A 24,403-nucleotide genomic window follows, 5' to 3' on the forward strand; every position below is an offset into this window, starting at 1 on the left:
GCTTTCAAATTTGTTCTGGAATTCAATTTTCAACTGCTTGTTAAGCTTATATAACTTTCAGGGATATAGGTATTGCAGTTGTTGCGAACTGTGATGGTGTTGTACTGTTATCCAGTTTATAAGAGGGGGAGGCAACCATGATTTTGTGGAATCTGATAGTGTTTCTTCCATTTCTGACTCATACAAACATTTGCTCTCCTTGAAAGATCTGTGGCAAAATATGATTGTGTAACTGTTTTGTTTTGGGCTTTTATTGCTTGGAAGACATCATCATGGCTTATCATTCTGTTTGTATCTGAGATTTGTGAGTATTAAATAGTAAGGGAAGGACTTGAACTGGTGTTGTGTAAAGGGACATTGCAAAGAATCTCCATAAATACTACCCAAAATTAGCACTTGCCAGCATGTGTCTCTTCAAGGAGCATTGAGGTGGTCCAAAAATAGACTCAAAAATAGAAAGGTAGAAGGCTGGGGATATTGTGAATTCTTTCTATAGTGAGTAATTGTTCTGTAATCTGAAGAGTCCCATTACCTTTTACAGAGAAGAAAGGTAACAGAAGTAATTGAAGCACGTGGGTATTTGAAATCTATACTCAATTAGGTTAGGGATGGGAGCTGGTAAACTGATGGGATAACAATCAATAAAGCTAGGGTCAGGAGGCCATTCAGGTGTGAATTTATATTTCTAAGTGACTTTTCTACTCTTAACAGAATATTGGCTGACACTTGCCTAAATATTTCCACCAACTGATATTCCTCAGCCACAGGGCATTTAAGCTGATTTCTCTGCAGAGTTGGATTTGAATTGTAGAGCATGCACCTATGTACCTGCTACCCCTGGCAGCCATGGTTCTAATAATGTGAGTGGGAGGTCACTTCATTAGCCTGACAGCAAAATGAAGATCTTTGAGCTCCAGAGATATAAGAACCTATGGACCTTTAAATGACCTGAAAGAGCAGAATGTTAGCAATTGTAATCTAGGATGGTGTTTGCAGAGGCGCCTTTTATGAAGGTAAGCTTTCCAACTAGCTATTTATTGATAAATGGGCTTTAACATATCTTAAATCTTAAGATTTTTAGACAGTTTAAGGCAATATTTTTTACATGAAGCATCCGTTGCAATGTTAAATGTCATGTAATTCATTTTGGAAGATTTAACAAGCTGTGTTTATTGTAGTCAGCACAGTAATTAGTAGTAAATTAAGTGTACTGGTTCATTTTTTTATAAATGATTTTAACAGTGTGAGGAGCCGAGCACATACATAGGTATTTAACTGAAAAATAGAAAGTGGTTGCTCCTGTTTCTTCATTCATACACTTTAATACATAAACACAGAGTTATTTTGACAACAAGACCCCCCCCCAAAATAAAACATTCTACCTGCACATCTTCAGCAACTGTCTAAACAGCAAAACAAAACAGAAATATGACAGCAGGTCCCTACTCTTAGATCAACCTGCTGCCAAGGCTTCGAAGGAGATTCAGCATGAGCCTAGTGAATCACAGTTGGTGCATCTTAAGGACATCATTGTAAAAGATTTCAAAGTAAAAGTGAAGTGCTTAAAACATGGAAATATTGTTTCCCCAAGGAAGAAAACCAACCTCATTTCTCTAAGGAAAAAACAAGATTAAAGGTAATTCTAATTTTAATAACAGTATATGTCATTTGAGTGGCAAGATGCATCTGTGAGCCCATATCTGCAATGCTTAAGAATGTCTAGACAACAGGATCTCTGCTCTGTACATGTCCTGCATCTTCTTCACACCCTCAGTTCCTTCTATATCCTTCTCATTGATCATTAAAGCTCTAAGGTATATAAATTAGACTATGAATACAATAAACCAGAAATTAGCAAGCTGTTTACACAAATGAGAATTCTTAAAGTAATAATAATAATAATGGGAATGATGTTAAGTGTTTTTTAAAGATATAGTGAAATGAAACAAACTAGTATGTTTAATATGCAAATCAGACATTTTAAACCAAAACTAAATTAACCAGAAAAGCTATATTACACGTGTACCTCAGTCTAATAAACTGGAAGAGCAGTGGTTCCCATAATTCAAATAAGTAAATCATGTGATTATAAAACAGCATGTGGTTATATTGAAAAGCCTTACATTATGGGATAACTTGATCCACTGACTCTTCTTCTGCCTCTGGTGTTGTAAATGACATATTTCAGAATTCTGTGTAGGATTACATTTTGAAGTGTTCTTTGTAAATGTTCACTTTCTTGAATCCATATACTTTTCCCAATTAGTCAACCTCAACTTATTCTGTTAAGTTAGTTGTTTCTTCTGATACTACCTGGAGCCTCATATTCCACATGACAAGCTGAAGACAATTCCCTGATACTTGTCTGGCTACTATTCTATTCAGTCAGCTGCTGTTTGCATCATAGTTAATATCAGCTGATAAACTGTATAGAAATACTGATGGGTGGTTGCATGTCAACATTTACTCTTCATAGCCCAGTCATGAATCTCTGTATTTGTACCCTGTCTCTATTGATAGGGAGAACATATTTATTTTTAATTTATTTATTTTACTGTTTGAAAATATTCACACACATATATGTTGATCAGATTGACACTTTACTCCCCTCCCAATCATCCATATCTGCCCACATCACTCTTTCTGACCAAATTCATGTGCTGTTGAAAAATAAAACAGAGCCTATTTATTCATCCCTGAAGAAAACGGACTCTCCTCTCCTCAGCAGCAGTCAGTAACCAATAGCACCTCACTTAAGAATAGGACTTCATGAGTCCCTCTCTCATTAATGCCTGTGTTACTTGGAAAAAATCTTGTGTATGTCTTATGCATACAGTTACAGTTACTGTGCTTTCATGTGTGCAACATCCCTGTTAGAGCCAGGAAAAACTGTTTTATTATACCTACCCACTATGTGTAGATCTTACAATATTTTCTTCTTTTTCTTCTGATGTGTTCCCTGGGCCTGAAATTTATGGTTGATGTATAGCCGTGTCATGGAGCACTGAGCACTCAACTGTCTCTTATTCCATGTACAATTACAAACTGGTGCTATGGGTCTCTAATAATCATTGTCTATTGTAAAGGGTATTTTCTCTGATGATGTGAAAGGTGTACTCCTCTTTATATCTAAAGGTAAAACTAAGAAACAGTTTTATGCCATTTCCATATAGCAGGATATTACTAGTAAGAACTCCTTTAGGTCCTGTGCTCTGAGCATTCATGGGTATTTGGTTCAATCAATAGTGCCAGTCATGAGTCTTGTCAGACTTTATATCCAGTGAGAAAGTGGTTGGTTGTGCTCACACCATCATACCACTGATTCCCGTGGGAGCATGTCTTGCCAGGCTGACAATCATTGTATATCTCAGGGTTCAGAGTTGGGTAAGAATCTTGATGACTTTCTCCCATGTTAGCATGTAAGCCATATTCTAATAACAGGAATACTAACAGGAAGGGATTACAGATTAGCACGAAATTGATATGTCCATGTCCTAAGACACAAGCATACAATGTCTTGAGTGAAAGGAATTTACCATTAAGTTTTATGTGGTAACCAGCTCCAGAGCAATAAACCATTCTGGTGGTATGAAAAAATATGTATAAATATATAAATATTGACTCAAAAGAAGGATAACATATGCCTAGCACTGCACTTTTTAGTAGACTGTTTAGTGTGGCATAGAACCTGTACTCTGTTATAGAGTAACAACTTTGAAGTACATACACACAGACACAAACACACACACATAGACACACACACACATGTGTGTGTATATGTATATATATATAATTTTAAATATTACTTATACATTATATTATAAATTTATTTTAATTATATTATTTATATTATATTACATAAATATTTATTTCATTATATGATGATTATAAATATATAAAATTTATGTTTAATACATATAAATATACATAAATATGTTACCATTTACATACACCTGAGTGTGAAATCCATCTACATCTACTATAGTATGGTTCTATTTTGAAGTAGAGGTACAGAATATAATCTGATGGTTCACAGGCTTCTTGGTTAGGTAAGACCGTTGATCACTTTTTCACAGTAGATTTCATACTATGTAGTCTGCAGGGTTTTGATATTTCACTAACATGATTATTATTTAAAAAAAGAAAGCTAAGTAAAAGATATCAGACTCGAAAGATTACATAGAGCATGACATTCAGTAGGGCATGTACAGAGTTATGTTAAAATATTTATGTAAAAAACCCTCTCCAATCTCTGGCACAATTAGATATGATGCACTAATCAATGTAGTATGAGAACTCCCAGATCTCAGCTACTTCAGAATTCTCTAGAAAACGCCTTAAAATAGATGCCTTATTTTCATCTCTCCAATTCTATGTAATTCCCCCTTCATCTGCTTTTCCTTTTCCATATTTAAAAAGCTAACACACTATTATATTTCACTGATATATGCTTAGAGTATAATAGGACTTCCCTTATCGCTATTGGTCATTGCTAATATGTATTAGTGTTGTTAAATTTTTTCTGTAGAATAAGATTCAGGACATGAACCAAATCCTTGCTCCAGTTTTTGTTTTCCTGCAATAACAAGCTGGGCTGCAATTCTCACGTAAAATCTTCCTGAACACCTGGCCAACATAACCATACTTTGGTCATTAGTGGTGACATTTTCCATCCTGTCCAGTTTAGTCATCACAGCATAGAAACTGGCTGGACGTGTATTGACCTCTTCTGGATAGTTTCAGTACTGCAAGGGGATCTATCACACTTTATCTAGATGTGTTGAGTATTGCCTAGTGTCTTATTCTGGAGTCTGGGTATTTCATGTGGATTTGCATGGGGATTCAAAGGATCTCTTCTGGATATGTTTGGCATTGGAAGGTGATTGATAGCCACCTTTTAATATTTTGAGTACCAAAAGGCAATCTATCCCACACTCTGGAAAAGGCACTTTGTCTTCAGGTAAATTTGGGTGAGGTACTGAGCAGGAAGGTAAGAGCTGACCTGTGTGACATCAGAAGTCCCTTCCCTAGATGTTGTGTTGTATCCTGGAGAGCCCTGGCATTTTCTGTGATGTTACTAATGTGGTGACTCCAACTGCTCTTGGAGCATTCATTAACTACCTTTATGGTTCACCCTTAGTCATGCTGACAAAACTGAGCAGGCCTCTTGGAGGAGAGAACAATGAAAATACAGAGACCAGAAAGAGGCAGCCACAAGATGGCCTTTGGTCTTAGTGTTAAAGAGCAAGAATTAATGGTCCAGGGGAAGTCACTGTGAATCCTGGGAATGAAAGAGGGAGCTTCCTAGAGAAGGTGGGCTTGAGCTTGGACTTCCAGTAATGGGAATCAGGAGCTTGGAGCTTCTGGGAAGCATTTGTGTGACAGACAGCAGGAATTGTCAAGGCTGCAGCTGCTCTGCAAGAGTTCCTTAATTTCATTCTGACTGTCAGAAGAGGGCATCAGGATGCAGACTCCTCCTCCTTGCTCCTAGGGCTACACCACAAGCTGACTTTGATCTTAAGATGCTCTCTGAATGACTTTGGTACTGGATGGCAATTTGTCTTATCCCATCTTCTGGATAGTTTGGGTACTAAGGATCTAGCACCCTCTTCTGGATATATTTGATATTACATGGAGGACTTTCATCCTTTTCTGCCTGCTTTGAATATAGGAAATAAATCTAACCCATTCTTCTAGTCACTGAAGCTACACCAGGACACAGGCCTCAAGGATCATGTGAATTCAGGCTATGTCCTGGACACCCTCATGCAGTGGCTGCCACATTCTGCCTCATATATACTGAGACCTACTTGTGCTTATTAAAGTAAGTATCCTGATGCCAGGACAACACAGGTTGGGGTTCCTTAGTAAGGGATCAAGGGCTTCAAGACCTCCCTCATGGGCCTGGAAAGAAACCCTTCTAAAAAGTTCCCAGGAAGTCTTTGCCACAGGGTCTGGCCCACCTCAACCCTGTTACCACTTTTTTTTTTTTTTTTTTTTTTTTTTTTTTTTTTTTTACAAATTTATCTTCAGAACACAGATTCTCAGTTGTAGGTTCTTATTGCTACACAGCTACCCAGAGAAAAAAATCAGTATTTGCTGGGAGGGGACTCAATATCAGGATGGCTATATATAATCCTCACGGGATTTCAATGTGCCATCAAGGTGAACATATAGACAAAGAGCAGTGCTGACTAAGGTGGGGTTCCCTGTGCATGGAGACAGCATCACCTTGCAACAGGCCCACTGTAGACTCCAGATTCCAAGGATGCATAGACCCATGGGGGACACAAGTACATACACACACACAGACACACACACACAGACAGACACACACACAGGCACACACACACAATTGGTCCTCTATGAGGAGTCCATGTCTGTAGGCTTTTGCTACACTGCATCCTTGGTGTATTTCTTTAAGGTCCATGGATGTCTGATAGCAAAAATCAAGAAAAGAATATACCCCTGGACATATTTCAAGTTGTGAGACATTTGCTACTTTCATCTTAGACACAGGCAATCACAGCTTGATGGTGCTAAGCTCTAGGGAATCCAGGACTTACTTGCATCACATCAGATACTAGCTGACATTGCCCTCCAAGCATAGCATGGCTGGCTAGCTTATGCCATCCAGAGCCAGTAGGACTGCAGTATGTGCTGAGGTACCTGACTAGCCACAGGGGTTGGGAACAATATCCTGTCTAGAGAACAGCTGCCCTGATTTTAGGCCAAGAAGTGGGAGGGAGTGGGTAGGGGAGCAGGGCGGGCAGTAGGAGGGTATAGGGAACTTTAGGGATAGCATTTTAAATGTAAATGAAGAAAATATCTAATAAAATAAAATAAAGAAGAGGAAACTTCTCAAGGAGTAGCTAAAAAGCTCTAAAGGTACTGGACCAACAGTTTTACCAGTCCCTTTGAATTGTGTCAAACCATAGCAAAGAATTCATAGCCAAACCTTGTCAATAAACAGTGAATGATTTATGAACAAATGGGAAACTTCATGGTGCATGCAGAATACAGAGTTCTGGTCTCAGAAAGTAAAGAACTTTTCTTGAATGGAAACACTACAAAACTCTCAGTAGAGTGCAGGAAAAGGTGGATGGGCCTACTCCTTTCTTTGGGCCTATTGTACCCAAATAAAGGGAGGGATTCATGCCTATACTATTTGATTGGAATGCCTGCTGCATTGCTTTCCAGGCTCAGAGATAATCAGCTACCCAAACTATAACTAATACTTTTTCATTACCTATTTTCTCCAGTTCTCCATAAAGGTTATTCATCTGACTACCTGAGAGAGAGAATGGGCTTCTGACTACCCCACCATTCCCCCAGACACCTTGGACCTTTGTCATAGTGATATTGCATAGCTCAAGATGGTAAACAAAGACAACACAATCAATTTGGAAAGGCTTTACATGATTTTTCCACTATTTTACTGGAGAGTTTAGGTAGCATTTTAGCATGCATTCAGCACACCCAGGTCAAGAAGGCAGAAGGAACAGATGTCAATGCCAGAGCCTCTCCTGAAATTATGGATCCATTAAAATTGAGGTTTCACTGGACCCGAGGCCTGTTCATCCTCTATCCATCCAATTGAGTCTTAGGTATCTTATGAATACAGGATCATATTCCAATCTCCAACAGACTCAGGCCTAGAACTGGGAACTCAAAAAGGTAGAAACTGGAGAAGTGAGAGCTAATGGGACTACAAAGAAGCAATCCAATGTCCCTGTTGGCCTTTGTTCACAGATGCCTATTTTGTCTGGTTGTTTTGGAGATAGAGAGAATGTGGGATTTTAGCTTTTGAAGAAGAGACATAAACTTTAAAATTTGATGTTGCCCCTGTCCCTGACTTCTTCTATTGCCAAGTACAAGGGAGTTTTCATTGCAAAGAAATGGGGTTATAAATCAGAGATTTCATGAAAACCCATGGCTCACTTTATTGAAACAATGTCTCCTCTCAAGGCAGTTGCACACTAACATATATACTCCAACTTTTGTAAAGTTAAAGGTGCAGGAGTAGGTTTCTGTCCTTGGGAAACAGACACACCTGGGTAAATCGACTGTTTGTTACATCAATGGACCCCAGTAGTAGATTTATATTGGAGAAGAATCTCCCTCATATAAGGATCCTAATGAAGATGAGCTAGCCATGCCATGGCACTAACAAAATCTCCCCATTCAAAGCACTGGACTTGTAGTGAAGCAGAGAGAAATCTCTAGCTTTGGAAGGAGAAGTTGCCAAGAGGTATCCCCAGGGGCAAAAGAGAGACTCCAGCAAAGGGCACCTCAGAAACTGGTCAGATGGGACAAGCTGGTAAGCCGGTAGGCCATGGAAGTTCCAGGTGACATCATCAGTAGCCACTTCCCTGGACAATCTCTTGTATCCAAGAGAACCCTAGAATCTTCTGTGATGTCGCCAGTATTGTGGTAACCAGCGCAGCTTGTGGGGTATTCCTTCAGATCCTCATGGGTTCCCAAGCAGGCATGTTGTCCATGCTCCTCAGGGTATTTCGCAGAGATAATAGAATACACACAGACACCAGACCAAGGCAGAAGGAGGTCGGCCGCCCATCATGGTGGGAAAGGGCAAGAAACAACTGGTCATGGAGAAGGCACAGTGAGTCCTGGGCAAGGTTTGGGGAGCTACCTGGAGGATGTGGGCTTCAGCTGGTCCTTCCAGGAATAGGGATTATGATCTCGATCCTTCAGATTCCTCAATGGTAGAACCAGAGTCAAGAGTTTTTGATGATGAGTTTTACAGACAGCCTAGTATTGACAAGCCTACAGGGGCTTTGTTGAGAGATCTTAATTTCCCACTGAATGGCAAATTATGCAAAGACCAAGCTTTGTGAGAATAGAAAAGTGTTGTTCTCAGGATAGAGTGTTCATGTACTTCATCTTTTTTTTTTTAAAGATCTATTTATTTATTATATATAAGTACACTGTAGCTGTCTTCAGACACTCAAGAAGAGGGAGTCAGATCTTGTTACAGATGGTTGTGAGCCACCATGTGGTTGCTGGGATTTGAACTCCGGACCTTTGGAAGAGCAGTCGGGTGCTCTTACCCACTGAGCCATCTCACCAGCCCCATGTACTTCATCTTAATATAGTTTCCTCTAGGTTACACGAGCATGTGATGCCAAGAACAGAGAGGGCTATTCCCCTGCCTATGAATCAAGGTCTCAGACAGTTTTGTATTGAATGCACATGATGTGGACTGATACACAGTCTGGGTTCCTGTAGCAGTGTACGAGCTCTCATCATGCATTTGAAGAAGACTAGAAAAGTGTTGGGTAGTATGCTGAGATGTACGGCTTTGGTTGTCAGATATGAGCCTACAATGCCCTCCATTTATTCTTGCCTGGCCCAGCTTATGCATTTCAGGGCTAGGGCGACTACAATACGAAGTCGGGCATATGTTTAGTGATGGTGGTTGTGAACAGGGACCTAGCTGAGGAGCCCAGCTTGAAGACAGCTATGATGCACTAACAGGGATTCTCAGTGTCTCTAGATTTTCCTCTTCCTCCGGCTTCTGTGTGGAACAAAGCATGGTTTCCCTTTCCCTGCCCTATTATCTCTACAAGGTTACTAGTGTTTTTCTACCTACAGGGTCTGCTGGGGAGGCATCACCCCAAGCCCCCACCATCAATGAGCAGGAGAAGAGACATGAGAGGTTGGAAAAGCTCAAAAGAGAGCTCCAGAACATAAAAAATGCCAGAGACGAACTTCAGGGAATCCTGGCCTACTACACTAACAAGGATTTAAATGACAGGTAGTCATTATGCCCAGTTCTTTGCTGACTATCTTGGGCCATCCCTGTTAAGCCCAGATTCCCTCATACCACAGGTGGCTACAACTCCAGGCTGTTTACATACCCAAATCAATTTTGCTGATTGGAATTTCGATGCAGAACTTCCAGTTCAGATAGGAGTGAGATGAGGTCACAGGCACTTTTGATTCCTCCAAAAGTAATTCAGAGCCTGTGGCATGAATCACAGTCTGAGGATGAAGGTAGTAATGTGTGAGCTCCCCTCCTGCCATTTAAGAAGCTTACACAGGTGTTGCTTGGTGGGAGTTGCTAGGTAATGTTTGTTTATAGCCAATCCTTTCCATAATTGACCAGGTGGTAATTTGGGTCCAATTGGTCCTGTCAACAGCTGGAGGGGCCTTTCGCACATACTGCCTTTCAGCATGACTGGATTGGCTGCAGTGCATAATTGCTTTTCTCAAATTTTGTTCATTATACTCTCAGATAAACCGAAATCAATTCATTTATTTGGCATTCTGATTGACTGTGTTTGTGTGTGTGTGTGTGTGTGTGTGTGTGTGTGTGTGTGTGTGTGTGTGTATCTGTGTCTCTGTGTGTGTTTGTGTGTGTGTGTAAAAGTGAGAGCTAGACAGAGACAGAGAATGAGAGAGATACTGGGTGCATGTGAGCCGGTGTGTGCATTTGTGGATGTGTGTGTTCCTGTGTGTGTGTGTTCCTGTGTGTGTGTGTTCCTGTGTGTGCAGCTTAAGATCTAGAGAGTCTGTATCATGTGATATATCCTGAGGTTGTGCCTGACTCCATTTCCAGGCAATAATAGTGAAGAAGCCAGGGAGGTTCATTTTTAGTAGCACAGCACTTGACCTCTGTGCTCACTGTGGATGCACATTGGAATCTCCTGGTAGGTTATAGAGGCTTTTCCCTGTAGATATGATTATGTCCTTTAGGAATTGATGTAGCAATAGAGCCAAGGATTGTCAATTCTGTGTCTAAAACCAGGAGGAGAATCATACAGATTTAACGTGGACCCAGGCCTGTGGCACAGATTCCTGGAAAGTTTTGGGAGAACTTGTTTATTCTTTAAAACCCTTTCAGGGAGCTGGGGCAGATCAGCACACTGCCTTTACTTCCCTGGGCTTACTGGCCCAAGCTGAAGAGTAATAAGTTTAATAAGCACCAAATGGAACCGGTACAAAGGAGCTAGGTCAAGTGGCATATATGGGGTGGGGTAGTGCATGATTCAGCTTGAATTGAAATGATCCTTGTATCCTTAGTTCACGGGACAATTTGTTCCTTGTCCATGCCCTCCCACAGGATCAACTTTGAGACATTCATGCTTGAGATGCAACATGACCAGGTGATGACTGACCTGAAGAGAATGCCCCAGGACATCAGTGAGGCCTTGTCCAAGTGCAAGCAGTTGACTAAAGAAAATCAGTTCTACTGGTGAGTGACTAACAGGGTCATGACCCAAGACCTAGGCACAGGATATGTCTGCCAATCCTTGTCTTTGAACTAAAGTGGGGAATCAGGTTCTATACTGTTAATCTCTAAACAGGAAGCCTGCCTCCTTCAAACAAGGCACTAAGATTTTAACATCTTGGATCATTTTGACCAAGTATGAAGAGACTGGGAGCCCCTCAAGCCACTGTCCTTTCCAACTAAGTATCCTCAAGATCAAAAAGTTTTCCACCATGATGGAGATACCCATCACCTTGGGCCTCTTGGGCTCTGAACATAGATTTATAGATGGGGTTTCCACGAGAAACATAGAAAGATTCTGTGATGCTTGGGTCTCTCCCTCCTAGAGAATTTTGCCCCAGGTTGGTTTTTTTATACCACAGACTTATAAGCACATATAGACCCCATGTTCTTTTCTGAGAGATACATGAGTCCCTGTTGGTGTCAGGGTTTTCAAAAGTACCTTGGGTCTTCTGGAAAGTGGCAGTCCTCTGGATTTGATCTCCCTCTATGGCCAATCTGGATACTTGTTTGGGGCTGCCTGGGGATCAGGGCCAATGATGAAAGAATGGTCTTTGGAGGAATGGGAGGAAGATGGATGCTTCCTGGATTCACCATGTTTTGTTTGTGGCTCAGCTGCAGGAACTGCCACCTCCTGATTGAATCTAACCTCATCCAGCACAAAGTCAGGATGTTGAGGAAGGAGAACAGACAGCTGCTAAGGGAGCAGATTGCATTGGAAGAATGCAACATAGAAACAAAAATACTATGTAATGAAGGCAGCCAGAAGATCAAAGACCACTATACTAAGCAGCAGCAGGTAGGATGAATGAAGCATCAGGGGCAGAATGCCCTATTGTGTGATCATAAACACAGTTAAGCCTATGTAACCATCCTGCACCTTATCCAGGCTCTCTCCTTTGTCTCATCCAGTTTTACACTTCTGTGATCATTTCCAAGACTTTCTGTGGAGTTACCCTCTTTTGAAGAAATTGGATTTCTGCCATGCCCTCTCCTCCCCATCCTAGTCGGCCACCTCTAGCTTGCCACTCTAGGCTGAGGAGATCCTGGACCCCTGAAGGCAACCCCTTGAGGCTCTATGGTATGAAGAGGTGCCTCAGGATACCACTTCCTGAATTACCTAGGAACCAGGTCCTCTGTTCTGCTCTATGGCAACTCATCCTGAGGAGCTTGGGCCTGCCCCTCAGAAGGACAGAAGGGCAGGCTCCAATTTTAGTGTGTGTGTGTGTGTGTGTGTGTGTGTGTGTGTGTGTGTGTCATGGCTTGGCTGAAAAGATGCAGCGTCCTTTCACTGTCTCCAAGTTGAGGTACTAGTACAGGATGGAAGTACCTAAGGAGCCATAAGCATAGCAGGGCTATTGGTTTTTGTGTTTGTTTTTTGTTTTTTCCTTCATGAGTATCCCCTTTAGAGTTCAATGCTTACCCTTGGGAAGATTTGGATGAAGCACACTCTTGCTGATTACAGTATCCTTTCAGTGTGCATGAATTTCCTGTGAGATGGTTTCTCTGGGGATTCCCAGATATAGGGGTTAACAGGGAGAGCCAAGGAAGGATTCAGCACTCCAGAAATAATAAGAGCCTTTACTTCAAAGTTTGCTAGGCTCCCTAGAAGGCCTCTGTTTAATGTTAGATTCAGACACTGATACACACTTATTTTTCAATATCAAGTATTTAGACTATTGGAGAAATGTGGTGTTTTACTATAACTCCAGCACAGTGTGCAGTTCACAATCCATTGTCAAGCAACTTTTTACATTTGAGAAAAACATCCAGGCCCAGGTGCTCTCTTCCCCTTCTCCTATGGGGATACAGGAAAGATCTCAGATGAAAGGTCATACTGGATTGTCCTGCTGAGTAAAGCTGGTATTTGCTGGATCGCTGACATGGCAAGATCTCACCAGGCTTTTTTTCTCTTCCTTCCGTAGGTCTGAAATATTCTGCAAAAGCTCAAACAGATCAGAGACCAGGTCAAGATCTTGCTCAGACACAACTGTTCACGAGGAGCACTGGGTGTGCAAAGCAAATTAACCACCATTGCATCTAATCCTTGTAACCATGGCAATCTTGGGCTGCATTTTCTTCTGTTTTGGTTTGCTATGGGTAATGAGGCCTTTATTTTGTCTAGCCTCTGGTTCAGCAAGACTGCCTGTTTGGAAGGCTTCAGAGAAGTGCTGAGATACATCAAGATCTGCTCGGCATCCAGAAGGGCTCTGAGAATTCCAATTTTGGCTGGTCCTGTTGGGTCATCTAGAATTATTTCATGGTGATCAGTCAAGTGAATTTGAAAAACTTTGAGGTACCATCTGTAACATCTCTCATGTTAGCCTTGGAAGGACTAGTCCATCAGCAGAACACCCACCCCAATGAAGCATGCCTATATTCATCCTGAACAGATTATTACCATCAGTGACTGCCTTTGCACTATTTCACCAAGGCCAGCAACAGGCTGTGGGTCTGTGCTGAACATCTGCAGCAAGAGAATGATGCTTAGCTTAATTATTTTGTTTGGTTTTGGTTAGAGTTTTGATTTCTTTGTGTTTTTGGTTTTCCTGTGTTTTCATTTGAAGTTTCATTATATATTCACTATCTTTTTGTTACTGTAATTAATTTGCTTTTTTTGCTAAGTCTATATACTCTATAAACTGACTCCCCACTTTAAGTTGTTATTGAATAAAATTAGTGTATTGTTATGGATAAAACATCATCTCTAATTATTTCTATCATAAGGACAATCTGCATTTATGTGTGGTTCATACATAGTCCTGTAACACTAGAAGTTTCAGGCAAGAATGGGACTCTTCAAGTATCATGTTGTTTAGGCTTCATAAGTTGTACCTAGCCAGCCAGAGCTCCACAGAAAATTGAGATTTTGATGTGGATAATGTGTCAAAGTATGTGAATCCCAAAGTCAGGATGAAAAAAGTATCCATGCTCTATCTCTATAGTCATAAATTTAGCTACAGTTATGATGTACTCTCCTGTGCATGACCACGTCGGACAAAGAAATAAGATACACAACAGTAATTCTCTAATACATCCCAGGAAATAAAAATATTCACGTTGAGTAATTAAAATCTTGTGAATTATGAAGTAATTTGGATAAAAATGACCTTCAAAAGTCATTTCATAATTGAATGTTTGATACCTACCTCATAAAAATGTTTTAGGAAGGACTAGTAGATATGGCCTTGCTGGAGGAATTTTGGCACTGGAGGTTGTCATTGAGGTTTTAAAAGCTCATGCCAGTCCCTGCCTCTGTCTTTGTCCCTGTCTTTGTCACTATCACTCTGTCTCTGTTGATCTCCCAATGTTTCTCTCTTTTTCTCTATATCTCAGTCTACACTCTCGCTGTCTCTGTCTCTGCTTCTGTCTGTCTGTCTGTCTGTCTGTCTCTATCTCTTTCCGCTGCCTCCTCTATATGTATCCGATGTAAGTTCACCTACTCCTCTAGTGCCATGATGTCTGTATGCATGCCTGCCTGCCTCCTGCCATGTTCCCCACCTTGACAATCCTGGATCACCCTTTTATATTGTTGGCCAAACCCAATTGAATATTTTCTTTATATGTTATCCTGGTCAAGGTGTGTCCTAGCAATAAAACAGTGAATAAGAAAGCAAAACAAACTCTTAATCAATGGAAAGATCAGCTACGAGATGGGAGAGGAACTTCACTAAGTGTACATATGACAGAGAGTTCATTTCTAGACAATCGGATGGTGTTAAAAACTAAACACCAGGAAACCTGCCTGTTAAACATTAAAACATTTTAAATTTAAACATTTCAAAATGTTCTATGGCTGTCCATGGTAGAGCACATCTGTAATCCCAGCAGACAGATGGCAGAGGCAAGAAGAACTGCATGAGCCTCCGGACAGCCTGGTCTATGTACTAGATTCTGGGACAGCAGGAATAAGTAGAGAGTCCCAGTCTCAAACACACTCCCTTCTTATGTTCTGTCAAACTGAACAGAATCTTCAAAAGAAGAGAAAGAAATGGATCATAGATATGTATTTAAATGTTTAATATCCTTCTTCATCAGAAAAATGCAAATTAAAGTAGTTTTAACCTTGTATCTTACTGCAGTCAGAATGGCTATTACAAGTAGACTAAATGATCACAACTCTTGGCATGAGTGTGGGGTAAGAGAGTATATATTCACATGTACAGTCATTATGAAAAACAGGAGAAATGTTCTGGAAAACATTGATAAAGATAGATCTTCCGTAAGAACCAGCTGTACTATTTGTAGTGGTTTGAATGAGAATATATTTGAATACTTGGTAAACGGGGTATAGCACTCTTTGATGGTATTCAGAGCTATGGCCTTGTTGTGGGGGTGGGCTTTAAAGTTTCAAAAGCCCAGCTCAGGGCCAGCATCCCTGCTTCCTGCAGATCCAGATCTAGAACTCTCAGCTACTTCTCCAACACCATGTCTGCCTCTGCATGATTCTGTCAAGACACAAATGTACTAAAGTTCTGAAATGGTAAGCAGGCCCCCATTTAAATGCTCTCATTAAAAGGTCCATCATGGTCCTGATGTCTCTTTTTAGCAAGAGAACACAGACTCAGACACTATTCCAGGGCATATAGCCAAAGGCATTATCCTAAGACAGAGACCTGGGTGTGCTCATGTTCCCTCCTGCTTTATTCACAATAGTCAGGACATCAAAACAACCCAGACATAAATATAACTGATGAAAGGATAATGAGTACATGGTTCATATACACAATGGTAATGAACTATGACAATAGAAATGAAATTTACAGGTTAATGGATGGACACATGAATAATCTTTTTGAGTGATATAATCCAGACCCAAAAAGACAAATACCACATGATGTGTCTTATGAGGATGGTAACATTGAATGTCTAGAGATGTGCATTTAAACTGCAGTATCCATAGAAGGTAATGCACTAGTGTTCGGTTATAGGAGGATATTTAATGAAAATAATAGAACACATAATTTGTGAAGGAGAAAAAGGAAAACAGTAGGACAGAGTGAGGTAAATGTCTTGGGAGATTGCAGAGGAGTGTGGTGGCTTGAATATGGGGGTGGTACTTTTAGGAGTTGTGGCCTTGTTAGAAACAGTGTGTCAGTGTGGAGGGTAGGCATTGAGACCCGCATACTAAACGTATGTCCTGGTGTTTCCTCACATCAATAAATCTCAGACTAACACTTGGGACAGTAGACTACCATGTCCAGAATTTGGTAAAGTTGAGTGGGTTGGAAGTCCCAGACCCACAGTAGATGGCAAAAGTATCACCTGCTTCCTACCAGGCCTCTTTCATGGGACCAAAATCTCTACATAGGAACATGGCCTGTGGTTATTTAGAAGAGAATAGGGTTCTCACTGCTAATGTGGTAATAGAAGATGGTAGGGTTCAGTCAATAAGCTTCCCATCCTGGACATTCCTTCCTCAGAAGTTACTTAACTTCTAGTCTAACTTAGATATGTTATGCTTTCATTTCCATGAAAAACAAACAATAAACAGTTTACAACCAAGGACTGTCTCTCTCATCAAACCAACTGTGGGTTACATGGAGAAAAAGCCTTTGCCTACAGAGCCTTGCCATCTAAGTCTCCAAAAGAAGGCCCCTCAATACGCCTGGGCTAGTCACCTCTGAGCTAATCCAGAATTCCCCATTCCCTGATTTCAGGGCTAGTTCTTAGCCTGCTGGCCTCCTCCATGCTCAGCTCCTCTGAGACTTCTAGCAGTGCCTGCATGTCCAAGATTCTGAGAACCCCTTACCCAGTTATCCTTGCAGGTCAGCAGGGTCAAACCTGCTGTGAACTCTCTGCAACCCAGCACTGTCTGGATGTCCAGGATTTTGTGGATCTTTGTCCCCAGACTCCTAAACATAGACCTGTGGAATTCAGAACAATATACTACCCAATGAAAAGCCCAGGGCCAAGTTTGGGTTATCTTGTTTGGGGTTGCTCATCATTGAGTCTCAAACACTCTCCCCAATCATTAAAGACTACTGCCATTTCCTTCCTTCTTTTCTGGAAGATAATGGTAAGAACACATTGTTGAAGAAGATGTTATCTGGCACAGGCATCAATTCAGGCATCTATCTCATTCTTTTCTGTGTGTTGAGAACATATTTATCACTCTTTTGCAGTTACTTGGAGATATTTTGCCCATTACAACCCACCAAATTTTTATAGATGTGGTAATCCCTTGGTAGCCGAGATTGCAACTCCCTGTCCCCCATCACCCTCCCAACTTCTTTCTTAAGATCTGGCAACTGTTATTCTAATTTCAGCTTCTCTAAGTGGGCTAAACTGAAGAGGGAGCCCAGGGCCTCATGTATACCAAGCAGCAAACACTACAGGAGAATACACTGTACTTCACCACAACACACTGCACCACACCACACTACAGTATACTACACTAGAGAACCCCCAGTCGTCCTGTTTCTCTGAGATCAACTTTCTTTCTTAGCCCTTTCTCAGCCTTCCTGCATGGATTATCTGCCCAAACAAGGTGAATGTAATAAAAGAAAGTGAACATTTTCTCCTTTCATAATCCACATTGAAATTTACTGTGAACTCTGTGCAGAGATCATGACCACCAGGAACACCTGGCCTCCCTTCTCCCCATTGTCACTTACTGGGTTCCCTCTCCACTTTTTCTGTTGCCTTTCTAATCTGAGGATACAGCCTTGGATACTCAGATTTTGTGTACTTTGTCCTTTCCTTCAGACCTCTGTATTTGCTGTGTCTCCCCTTAGGACTCTGTGCATCAGGCTGAGTACTTAGTAGAGCTGTTTCTAACTCTGCATCAACAGATACTCACAAGAGCTTCTGGCCCTCAGACAGGTGGTTCTTCAAAGCTTTAGAGAAGAGATGTGACTCTGAAGAACACCCTAACTGCTGCAGATGGATGGCTGCTAAACAAACTCCATGACTAGTTGGTCCAGGAGGGTTTTGGGACTCCTCCAAATCTGGTTGCACTGCAGCTTCTCCTAGAATTCAATGTGGATGCCTTACAGCTTAAGAGGATCAGTCAAGTACCAACAAGGTGGCCACATGGACGCATCCAGAAAGGCATGGTACAGGAGAAGCTGAGAGTCCTACAAGTTCATGTGAAGGCTGCTAATAGAACATTAATGTCCAGGCAGCTAGGGTGAGGGTTTTGACCACACACACAGTGTCCCATATACTCTAACTTGGCCACTCCTTCTTATGTTGCCATTGAGTGGGTTGAGCATATAAAAACCATAACAAATATTGATGCAAAAATACTCAATAACGTCTTGGAAACTGTTTCTAATAACACATGCAAATGATCACTCACCATGATCCAATATGCATCATGTATAGGATGTAAGAATGATTCAATAATTTGGAATTCATCAAAGTAATATACTATGTAATAAATTTAAAAAATTAGTATTTGATCATCTCATTAGATACTGTATCATCCCATGGATGCAGGAATAATCCATCAATGTAATCCACTATATAAAATAACTTAAAATATATTGGATAATTTCATCAGATGCTGAAACAGTGTTTGACAAAATACAATATAACTTCAAGATAAATGCATTGGAGGAATCAGAAAGTCACGTTTAAGAAAGAAACGAGCAAAATAGAGCAATCCAGTTGCCAACATCAAAATATATGGAGAAAAATTTGAAGCCATCCCATTAAAATCAGAGACAAGGAAAGACTTCCCCCTCTTCCCCTATGTATTCAACAGTCTTTGACATTTTAGCCAGAGCAATTAGGCAAAAATGCCGATCAAAGTGATACAAAATGGAAGGGAGGAATTCAAGACACTACAATTTGAGGAGTATGGAATATTACACATAAGTAAGCTCAAAAAATCCAGGAGAGAACGCCTACAGCTGATAAACCACTTCAGCAAAGTCAATGGATACAAAATTAACTCAAACAATCCAGGAACTTTCCTCTACTCAAAGGACAATTATACTGAGGAAGAGATTTTTAAAAACAACATACTTCACAATAGTCACAAACAATATCTTGGTGTGACTCGAACAAAGCAAGGGAAAGATCTGAATGACAAGAACATTAAGTCTCTGAACAAAGAAATCAAAGAAGACCTTAGAAGATGGAAAGATCTCCCATGCTCATTGATGAGCAGACTTAATATAGTAAAAAAGGTCCATCTTGCCAAAAAGCAATCTACGGATTCAATGCAATCCCCATCACAATTCCAACTCATTCCTTCACAGAGATAGAAAAAGCAATTGTCAAATTTATCTGAAATAACATAAACCCCAGTATAGCAAAAACGATTCCTAACAATAAAATAATGGCTCAGGAAATCACCATCCCTGATCTCAAAATATACCACAGGGCAATAGTGATAAAAATGTCATGTTTCTGGTATAGAGAGAAAAGTAGACCAACAGAATAGAATTGAAGACCTAGAAATGAACCTACATTCATATGGTCACTTGATCTTTGTCAAAGGAGCCAAAACCATCCAGTGGATAAAAGACAGCATTTTCAACAACTAGTGCTTGTTCAACTGGCAGTCTGCATATAGAAGAATGCAAATTGATGTATTCCTATCTCCTTGTACAAAGCTCTAGTCCAAGTCACTCAAGGACCTCCACGTAAAACAAGATACATTGAATCTAATACAAGAGAGAGCAATAAAGAACCTCAAACACATTGTCACAGGGGAATTGTTCCTGTACAGGACACCAATGACTCATGCTGTAGGACCAAAAACACTGTCAAATGGGACCCCATAAAATTGAAAAGCTTTGTAAGTCAAAGGATGCTGTCAAAAGGATAAAATTGCACAGACATATAGGGAAAACTTCTGTACCAACCCTACATCTGATAGAGGGCTAATATCCAAAATATAAAAAAGAACTCAAGAAGTTACACTCCAGAGATCCTAATAACCCTATTAAAGAATGGGGTACAGAGCTAAACAGAAAATTCTCAACTGAGGAATCTTGAATGGCTGAGATGTACTTAAGAAATGTTCAACATCTTTAGTCATCAGGGAAATGCAAATCAAAATGACCCTAAGTTTCCACTTCACAACACTCAGATGGGCCAAGAACAAAACTCAGCTGACAGGTGATTCTGGCAAGAATGTGAAGAAAGAAGGACATTCCTCCATTCCTGTGGGGACTGAAGTTGGAAAAACCACTTTGGAGATCAATTTGGCAATTCATGAGTAAGTTGGAAATAGTTCTACCTCAAATACAGGTATACCACCGTGGTACATATACCCAAAAGATTCTCCAATACATTAAAAGGACACATGCACCACTATGTTCATAGCAGCCTTATATATAATGACCAGACTCTGAAAACAACCCAGATGTTCCTCAACAGAAGAATGGATACAGAAAATATTGTACAGTGTACATAAGTACTACTCAGCTTTTAAAAACACTACTTCATGAAATTCAAAGGCCAATGTTGGAAGTTGAAATATCATCCTGAGTGTGGTATCCTAGTCACAAAAGGATACACATGGTATGTAGTTATTGATAAGTGGAAATTGGACAAAAAATGCATGAAATGCCCACAATACAACTAACAGACCACGGGAAACCGAAGAAGAAAGAAGATCACACCAAAGTGTAAATGCTACAGTTCTACTCAGAAGGGGGAAGAAAAGAATGTTTGAAAGTAGGAGAAGAGAAGGATCTGGGAGGGAGAGAAGAGTAGGAGGTAAAGGGGGTTCTGGTTCAGATATGGGAGGAGATGGGGAAGAACTACAGAGGGAAAGTCATTTGAAAGGAGGTCTGTACCCATTGGGGAGGGGGAACTGTGTGTAGCCACTATAAAGTCTCAGATGCCAGGGACCCAAGAGATTCCCAGAACCCAACAGGGAGGACATTAGCCTAAATACCAAACAAAGGAGAAGTAGGAACTATACAGACCATATTTATTGGATAAGCATGGCAACCTTTTAAGGTTGGGGCTACCCAACCACCTCAAAAGTATTAATCTAGAATTCCTTCTCTCAAAAGGAAATGCAGGGATAAAGAGAAGAGCAGAGCTTGAAGGAAAGGCCATCCAGAGACTGCCCCAACTTGGGATCCATTCCATCTGGAGTCACCAAATCCAGTCACTATTGCTGATGCTGTCAGGAGCCTGTTTTCTTTCTTTCTTTCTTTCTTTCTTTCTTTCTTTCTTTCTTTCTTTCTTTCTTTCTTTCTTTCTTTCTCTTTCTTTCTTTCTTTCTTTCTTTCTTCCTTCCTTCCTTCCTTCCTTCCTTCCCCTCTCTGTCTCTCTCTCTCTCTCTCTCCCCCTCCCTCCCTCCCTCCCTCCCCCCTCTCCTTTTTCCCCCTCAGGTGGAAGAACATTTTTGTTCTTTTTCCCTAATCACAGTGTAAAATTGATAGATAACATTTGTATCAAGTTAGGATTATGTAGGATTTTGGGTAATCAGGAGATGATTCAGTATATCAGTATATAGCAATGGTTCTCAACCTTCCTAATGCTGCAGCAAATCTTTTATGTACTTCTTCATGTTTTGGTGATACTCCCGCCCCCATATCATGTAATTATTGCAATGCTACTTCATAAATGTAACTTTTGGTATTGGTGTCTCTTGAAATGCTATGCATGCCGCCAAACATGAGAATGAGCGAGTGGACCTAGATTCTGAAGTTAGGACAAGGACTGATGTAACAGAAGGGGCTTGCAACCCCATAAGGAAAACAACAAAATCAACCAAACAGAGCCTCACAAAATTCACATGCACTAAACCACCAAGCACATAGAAGCACCCTCATACATAGAGGCAATGCTAGAAGTAGAGGGGATGAGGTTTTTGGAGGGGGAACTGAGAAGGCGGATAACATTTGGGATGGAAATACATAAGAAAATCAATAAAGAAAAAGTAAAAATAAAGGTATAAAAATCACAAATGGGGCAACCCTGGAGAAGGACAACTTACAAAAAACATCAGGGTCTAAAGATGCAAGCCTCACCAACAGAACATAGAAAAGAGAATCACAGGCAAAGGAAATACCATAGATGATAATAATAGATGATATTAAAAAGTCACTCAAAGAATATACAGAGTAAAAAATTCCTAATTCAAAACCTCTAGCAAATGCAGGACACAATAAAAATAACAAAACTAAGAATAATGGAAAAAGAAGTGGCTGAGGGATAACAGTTCAAAGACCCAGAAAACATCTTCAAAAATATGATTTGTAAAAGTCCTTAACCTAAAGACAGAGATGGCCTTAAATTTACAAGAAACCTACAACACACCAAATCATTTGGACCAATACAGAAAATCATCCTATCACATATTAAACAAAAGTATAAATGTACAGAATAAAGAAAGAAAATATTACAATCTCTAAGGAAAGAAAGTCAAGTAACATACAAAGAAAGACCTATGAGAATTACATTGACATGCCACCAGAAATGGTAATATCTAAAAGATCTTGGACAAATGTCTTTCAGACTCTAAGAGAACACAAAAGCCAGCCTTGGCTACTATACCCAGAAAACTCTTTATGACCATAGTTGGAGAAACTAAGATATTCTGCGACAAAAAAAAAAAAAAAAAAATCAAACATTATCTTTCCACTAATTCAGCACTACAGAGGATACTAGAAGCAAAATTCCAACAGAATGAGAGTAATTATACCCAAGAAAACACAAGAAATGAATAATCTCACAAGAGCCCCAAAGAAAGGGAAAAGCATGTTGTCTCCATTCCCTGCCCTATTATCTCTACGAGTTTACTAGTGTTGGTCAACCTACATGGTCTGTTGGAAAGGCATCACTCCATGCCTCCACCACCAATAAGCAGGATCAGAGAAAGAAGAGCATGGAGACGCTCAAAGGGATCTCCAGAAGATCAAAAATGGGAGAGACGGACTCCAGGGAATCCTAGCCAATTACACTAACAAGGATTTGAACAACAGGTAGTCATTATGCCCAGTTCTTTGCTGACTGTCTTGGGCCCTCTCTGTTAACCTCAGATTCCCTCATATCACAGGAGGCTACAACACCAGCCTGTCCACACATCCAAATTCATTTTGCTGAATGGATTTTCGACACAGAACTTCAAGTTCAGATAGTCGTGAAATGGGACTCAGGAAATTTGATTTCTCAAAAGGTAAATCAGAGCCTGTGGTATGAATTACACTCTGGGCATAAAGGTTGTAGTGTGTGAGCCCTAATCCTGCATTGTAAAAATCCTATACAGGTATAAGTTTTGGGGAGATGCAAAGTAAACTGTGTTTATGGCCAATCATGTTTGCAGTTGACCTGGAAGTAATTTGGGTTCAACTGGTCCTGTCAACAGCTGGAGGGGCCAGGTCCCACATACTGTCTCTCAGTATAACTGGATTGGCCATAGTTCATCACTGGTTTTATCAAATTTTATTCACTATACTATCAGATAATCTGTGTTGATTTGGCATTCTGATTGTGTTTGATTATGAGGGGGGTGTCAGTGTGTGTATGTGTGTGTTCCACTTAAGAGCTGGAGTGTCTGTATAGTATGCTGGGGCCTGGGATTTTGCTTGACACAGTTTCCAGCCAAAAATAGTGAAGACAGAGGGAGCCTCACTTTGAGGAGCACAGCATATGAGCTCTGAGCTCACCTTAGGTGCACACTAGAAGTGTAGTATCCTGTAGATACTGATTATGTCCTTTGGGAGTTTATTTAGCAAAAAAAGCAAAGATTGACAATTCCTTGTGTACAAAAATATGTGTCATCACAGGTTTTAGGTGGATCCAGGACTACGGCACAGGTTCCTGGAAAGTTCTTGGAGAGCTAGTCTATTTTTCATGCCCCTTTTGGGAGATAAAGTAGGTCAAATCCCTGCCTTTACTTCCCTGCCCCTACTGACCCCAGGCAAAGAGTAATAAGTTTGATAAGCTCCAAGTGGAACTGGTAACATGGAGCAATGTCGTGGCATATATGTGTTGGGGTAGTCCACGATTCAGCTTGAATTAACATGATCCTTGTATCCTTAGTTCATGGGATTATTTGTTCCTTGGGGCATGTCCTCCCACAGAATCAAAATTAGGACATTCATGCTAAAGATGCAACATGACCAGGTGATGACTGACCTGAAAAGAATGCCTCAGGACATCAGTGAGGCCTTGTACAAGTACAAGGAATTGACTAAAGAAAATCAATTCTACTGTTGAGTGACTAACATG

General features: G+C 40.5%; 2 protein-coding genes across 3 annotated transcripts in view; one reads left to right on the forward strand and one right to left on the reverse strand.

Annotated features, from left to right (window-relative positions):
• The window catches only part of Gm5930 (predicted gene 5930), a 53,762-nt gene that overhangs the window by 26,115 nt on the left and 3,244 nt on the right, over positions 1-24,403 (reverse strand). The window lies entirely within an intron of this gene.
• Gm8229 (predicted gene 8229) lies at positions 8,324-24,391 on the forward strand. 2 transcript variants are annotated; one of them, XM_011245307.1, is made up of 6 exons: positions 8,324-8,488; positions 9,616-9,778; positions 11,087-11,218; positions 11,870-12,053; positions 23,229-23,348; positions 24,215-24,391. In XM_011245307.1, the coding sequence occupies exons 1-6, from the start codon at positions 8,473-8,475 to the stop codon at positions 24,389-24,391; spliced, it is 792 nt and encodes a 263-aa protein (XP_011243609.1). In that variant the 5' UTR covers positions 8,324-8,472. The 2 variants fall into 2 exon arrangements, with proteins under 2 accessions (XP_011243609.1, NP_001365648.1); NM_001378719.1 differs by lacking the exons at positions 23,229-23,348; positions 24,215-24,391 and adding an exon at positions 13,180-13,953 and having other exon boundaries at positions 8,457-8,623.

This window comes from Mus musculus, chromosome 14 (assembly GCF_000001635.26).
Source record: "Mus musculus strain C57BL/6J chromosome 14, GRCm38.p6 C57BL/6J".
Classification (NCBI taxonomy): domain Eukaryota; kingdom Metazoa; phylum Chordata; class Mammalia; order Rodentia; family Muridae; genus Mus; species Mus musculus.

Bases quoted from the DNA above. Each gene is read 5' to 3' on its own strand.
- Gm8229 (XM_011245307.1), top strand. The intron at 9,779-11,086 runs GTAGTCATTATG...GCCCTCCCACAG, and splicing joins AACAAGGATTTAAATGACAG to GATCAACTTTGAGACATTCA. The intron at 11,219-11,869 runs GTGAGTGACTAA...TTTGTGGCTCAG, and splicing joins AAAGAAAATCAGTTCTACTG to CTGCAGGAACTGCCACCTCC.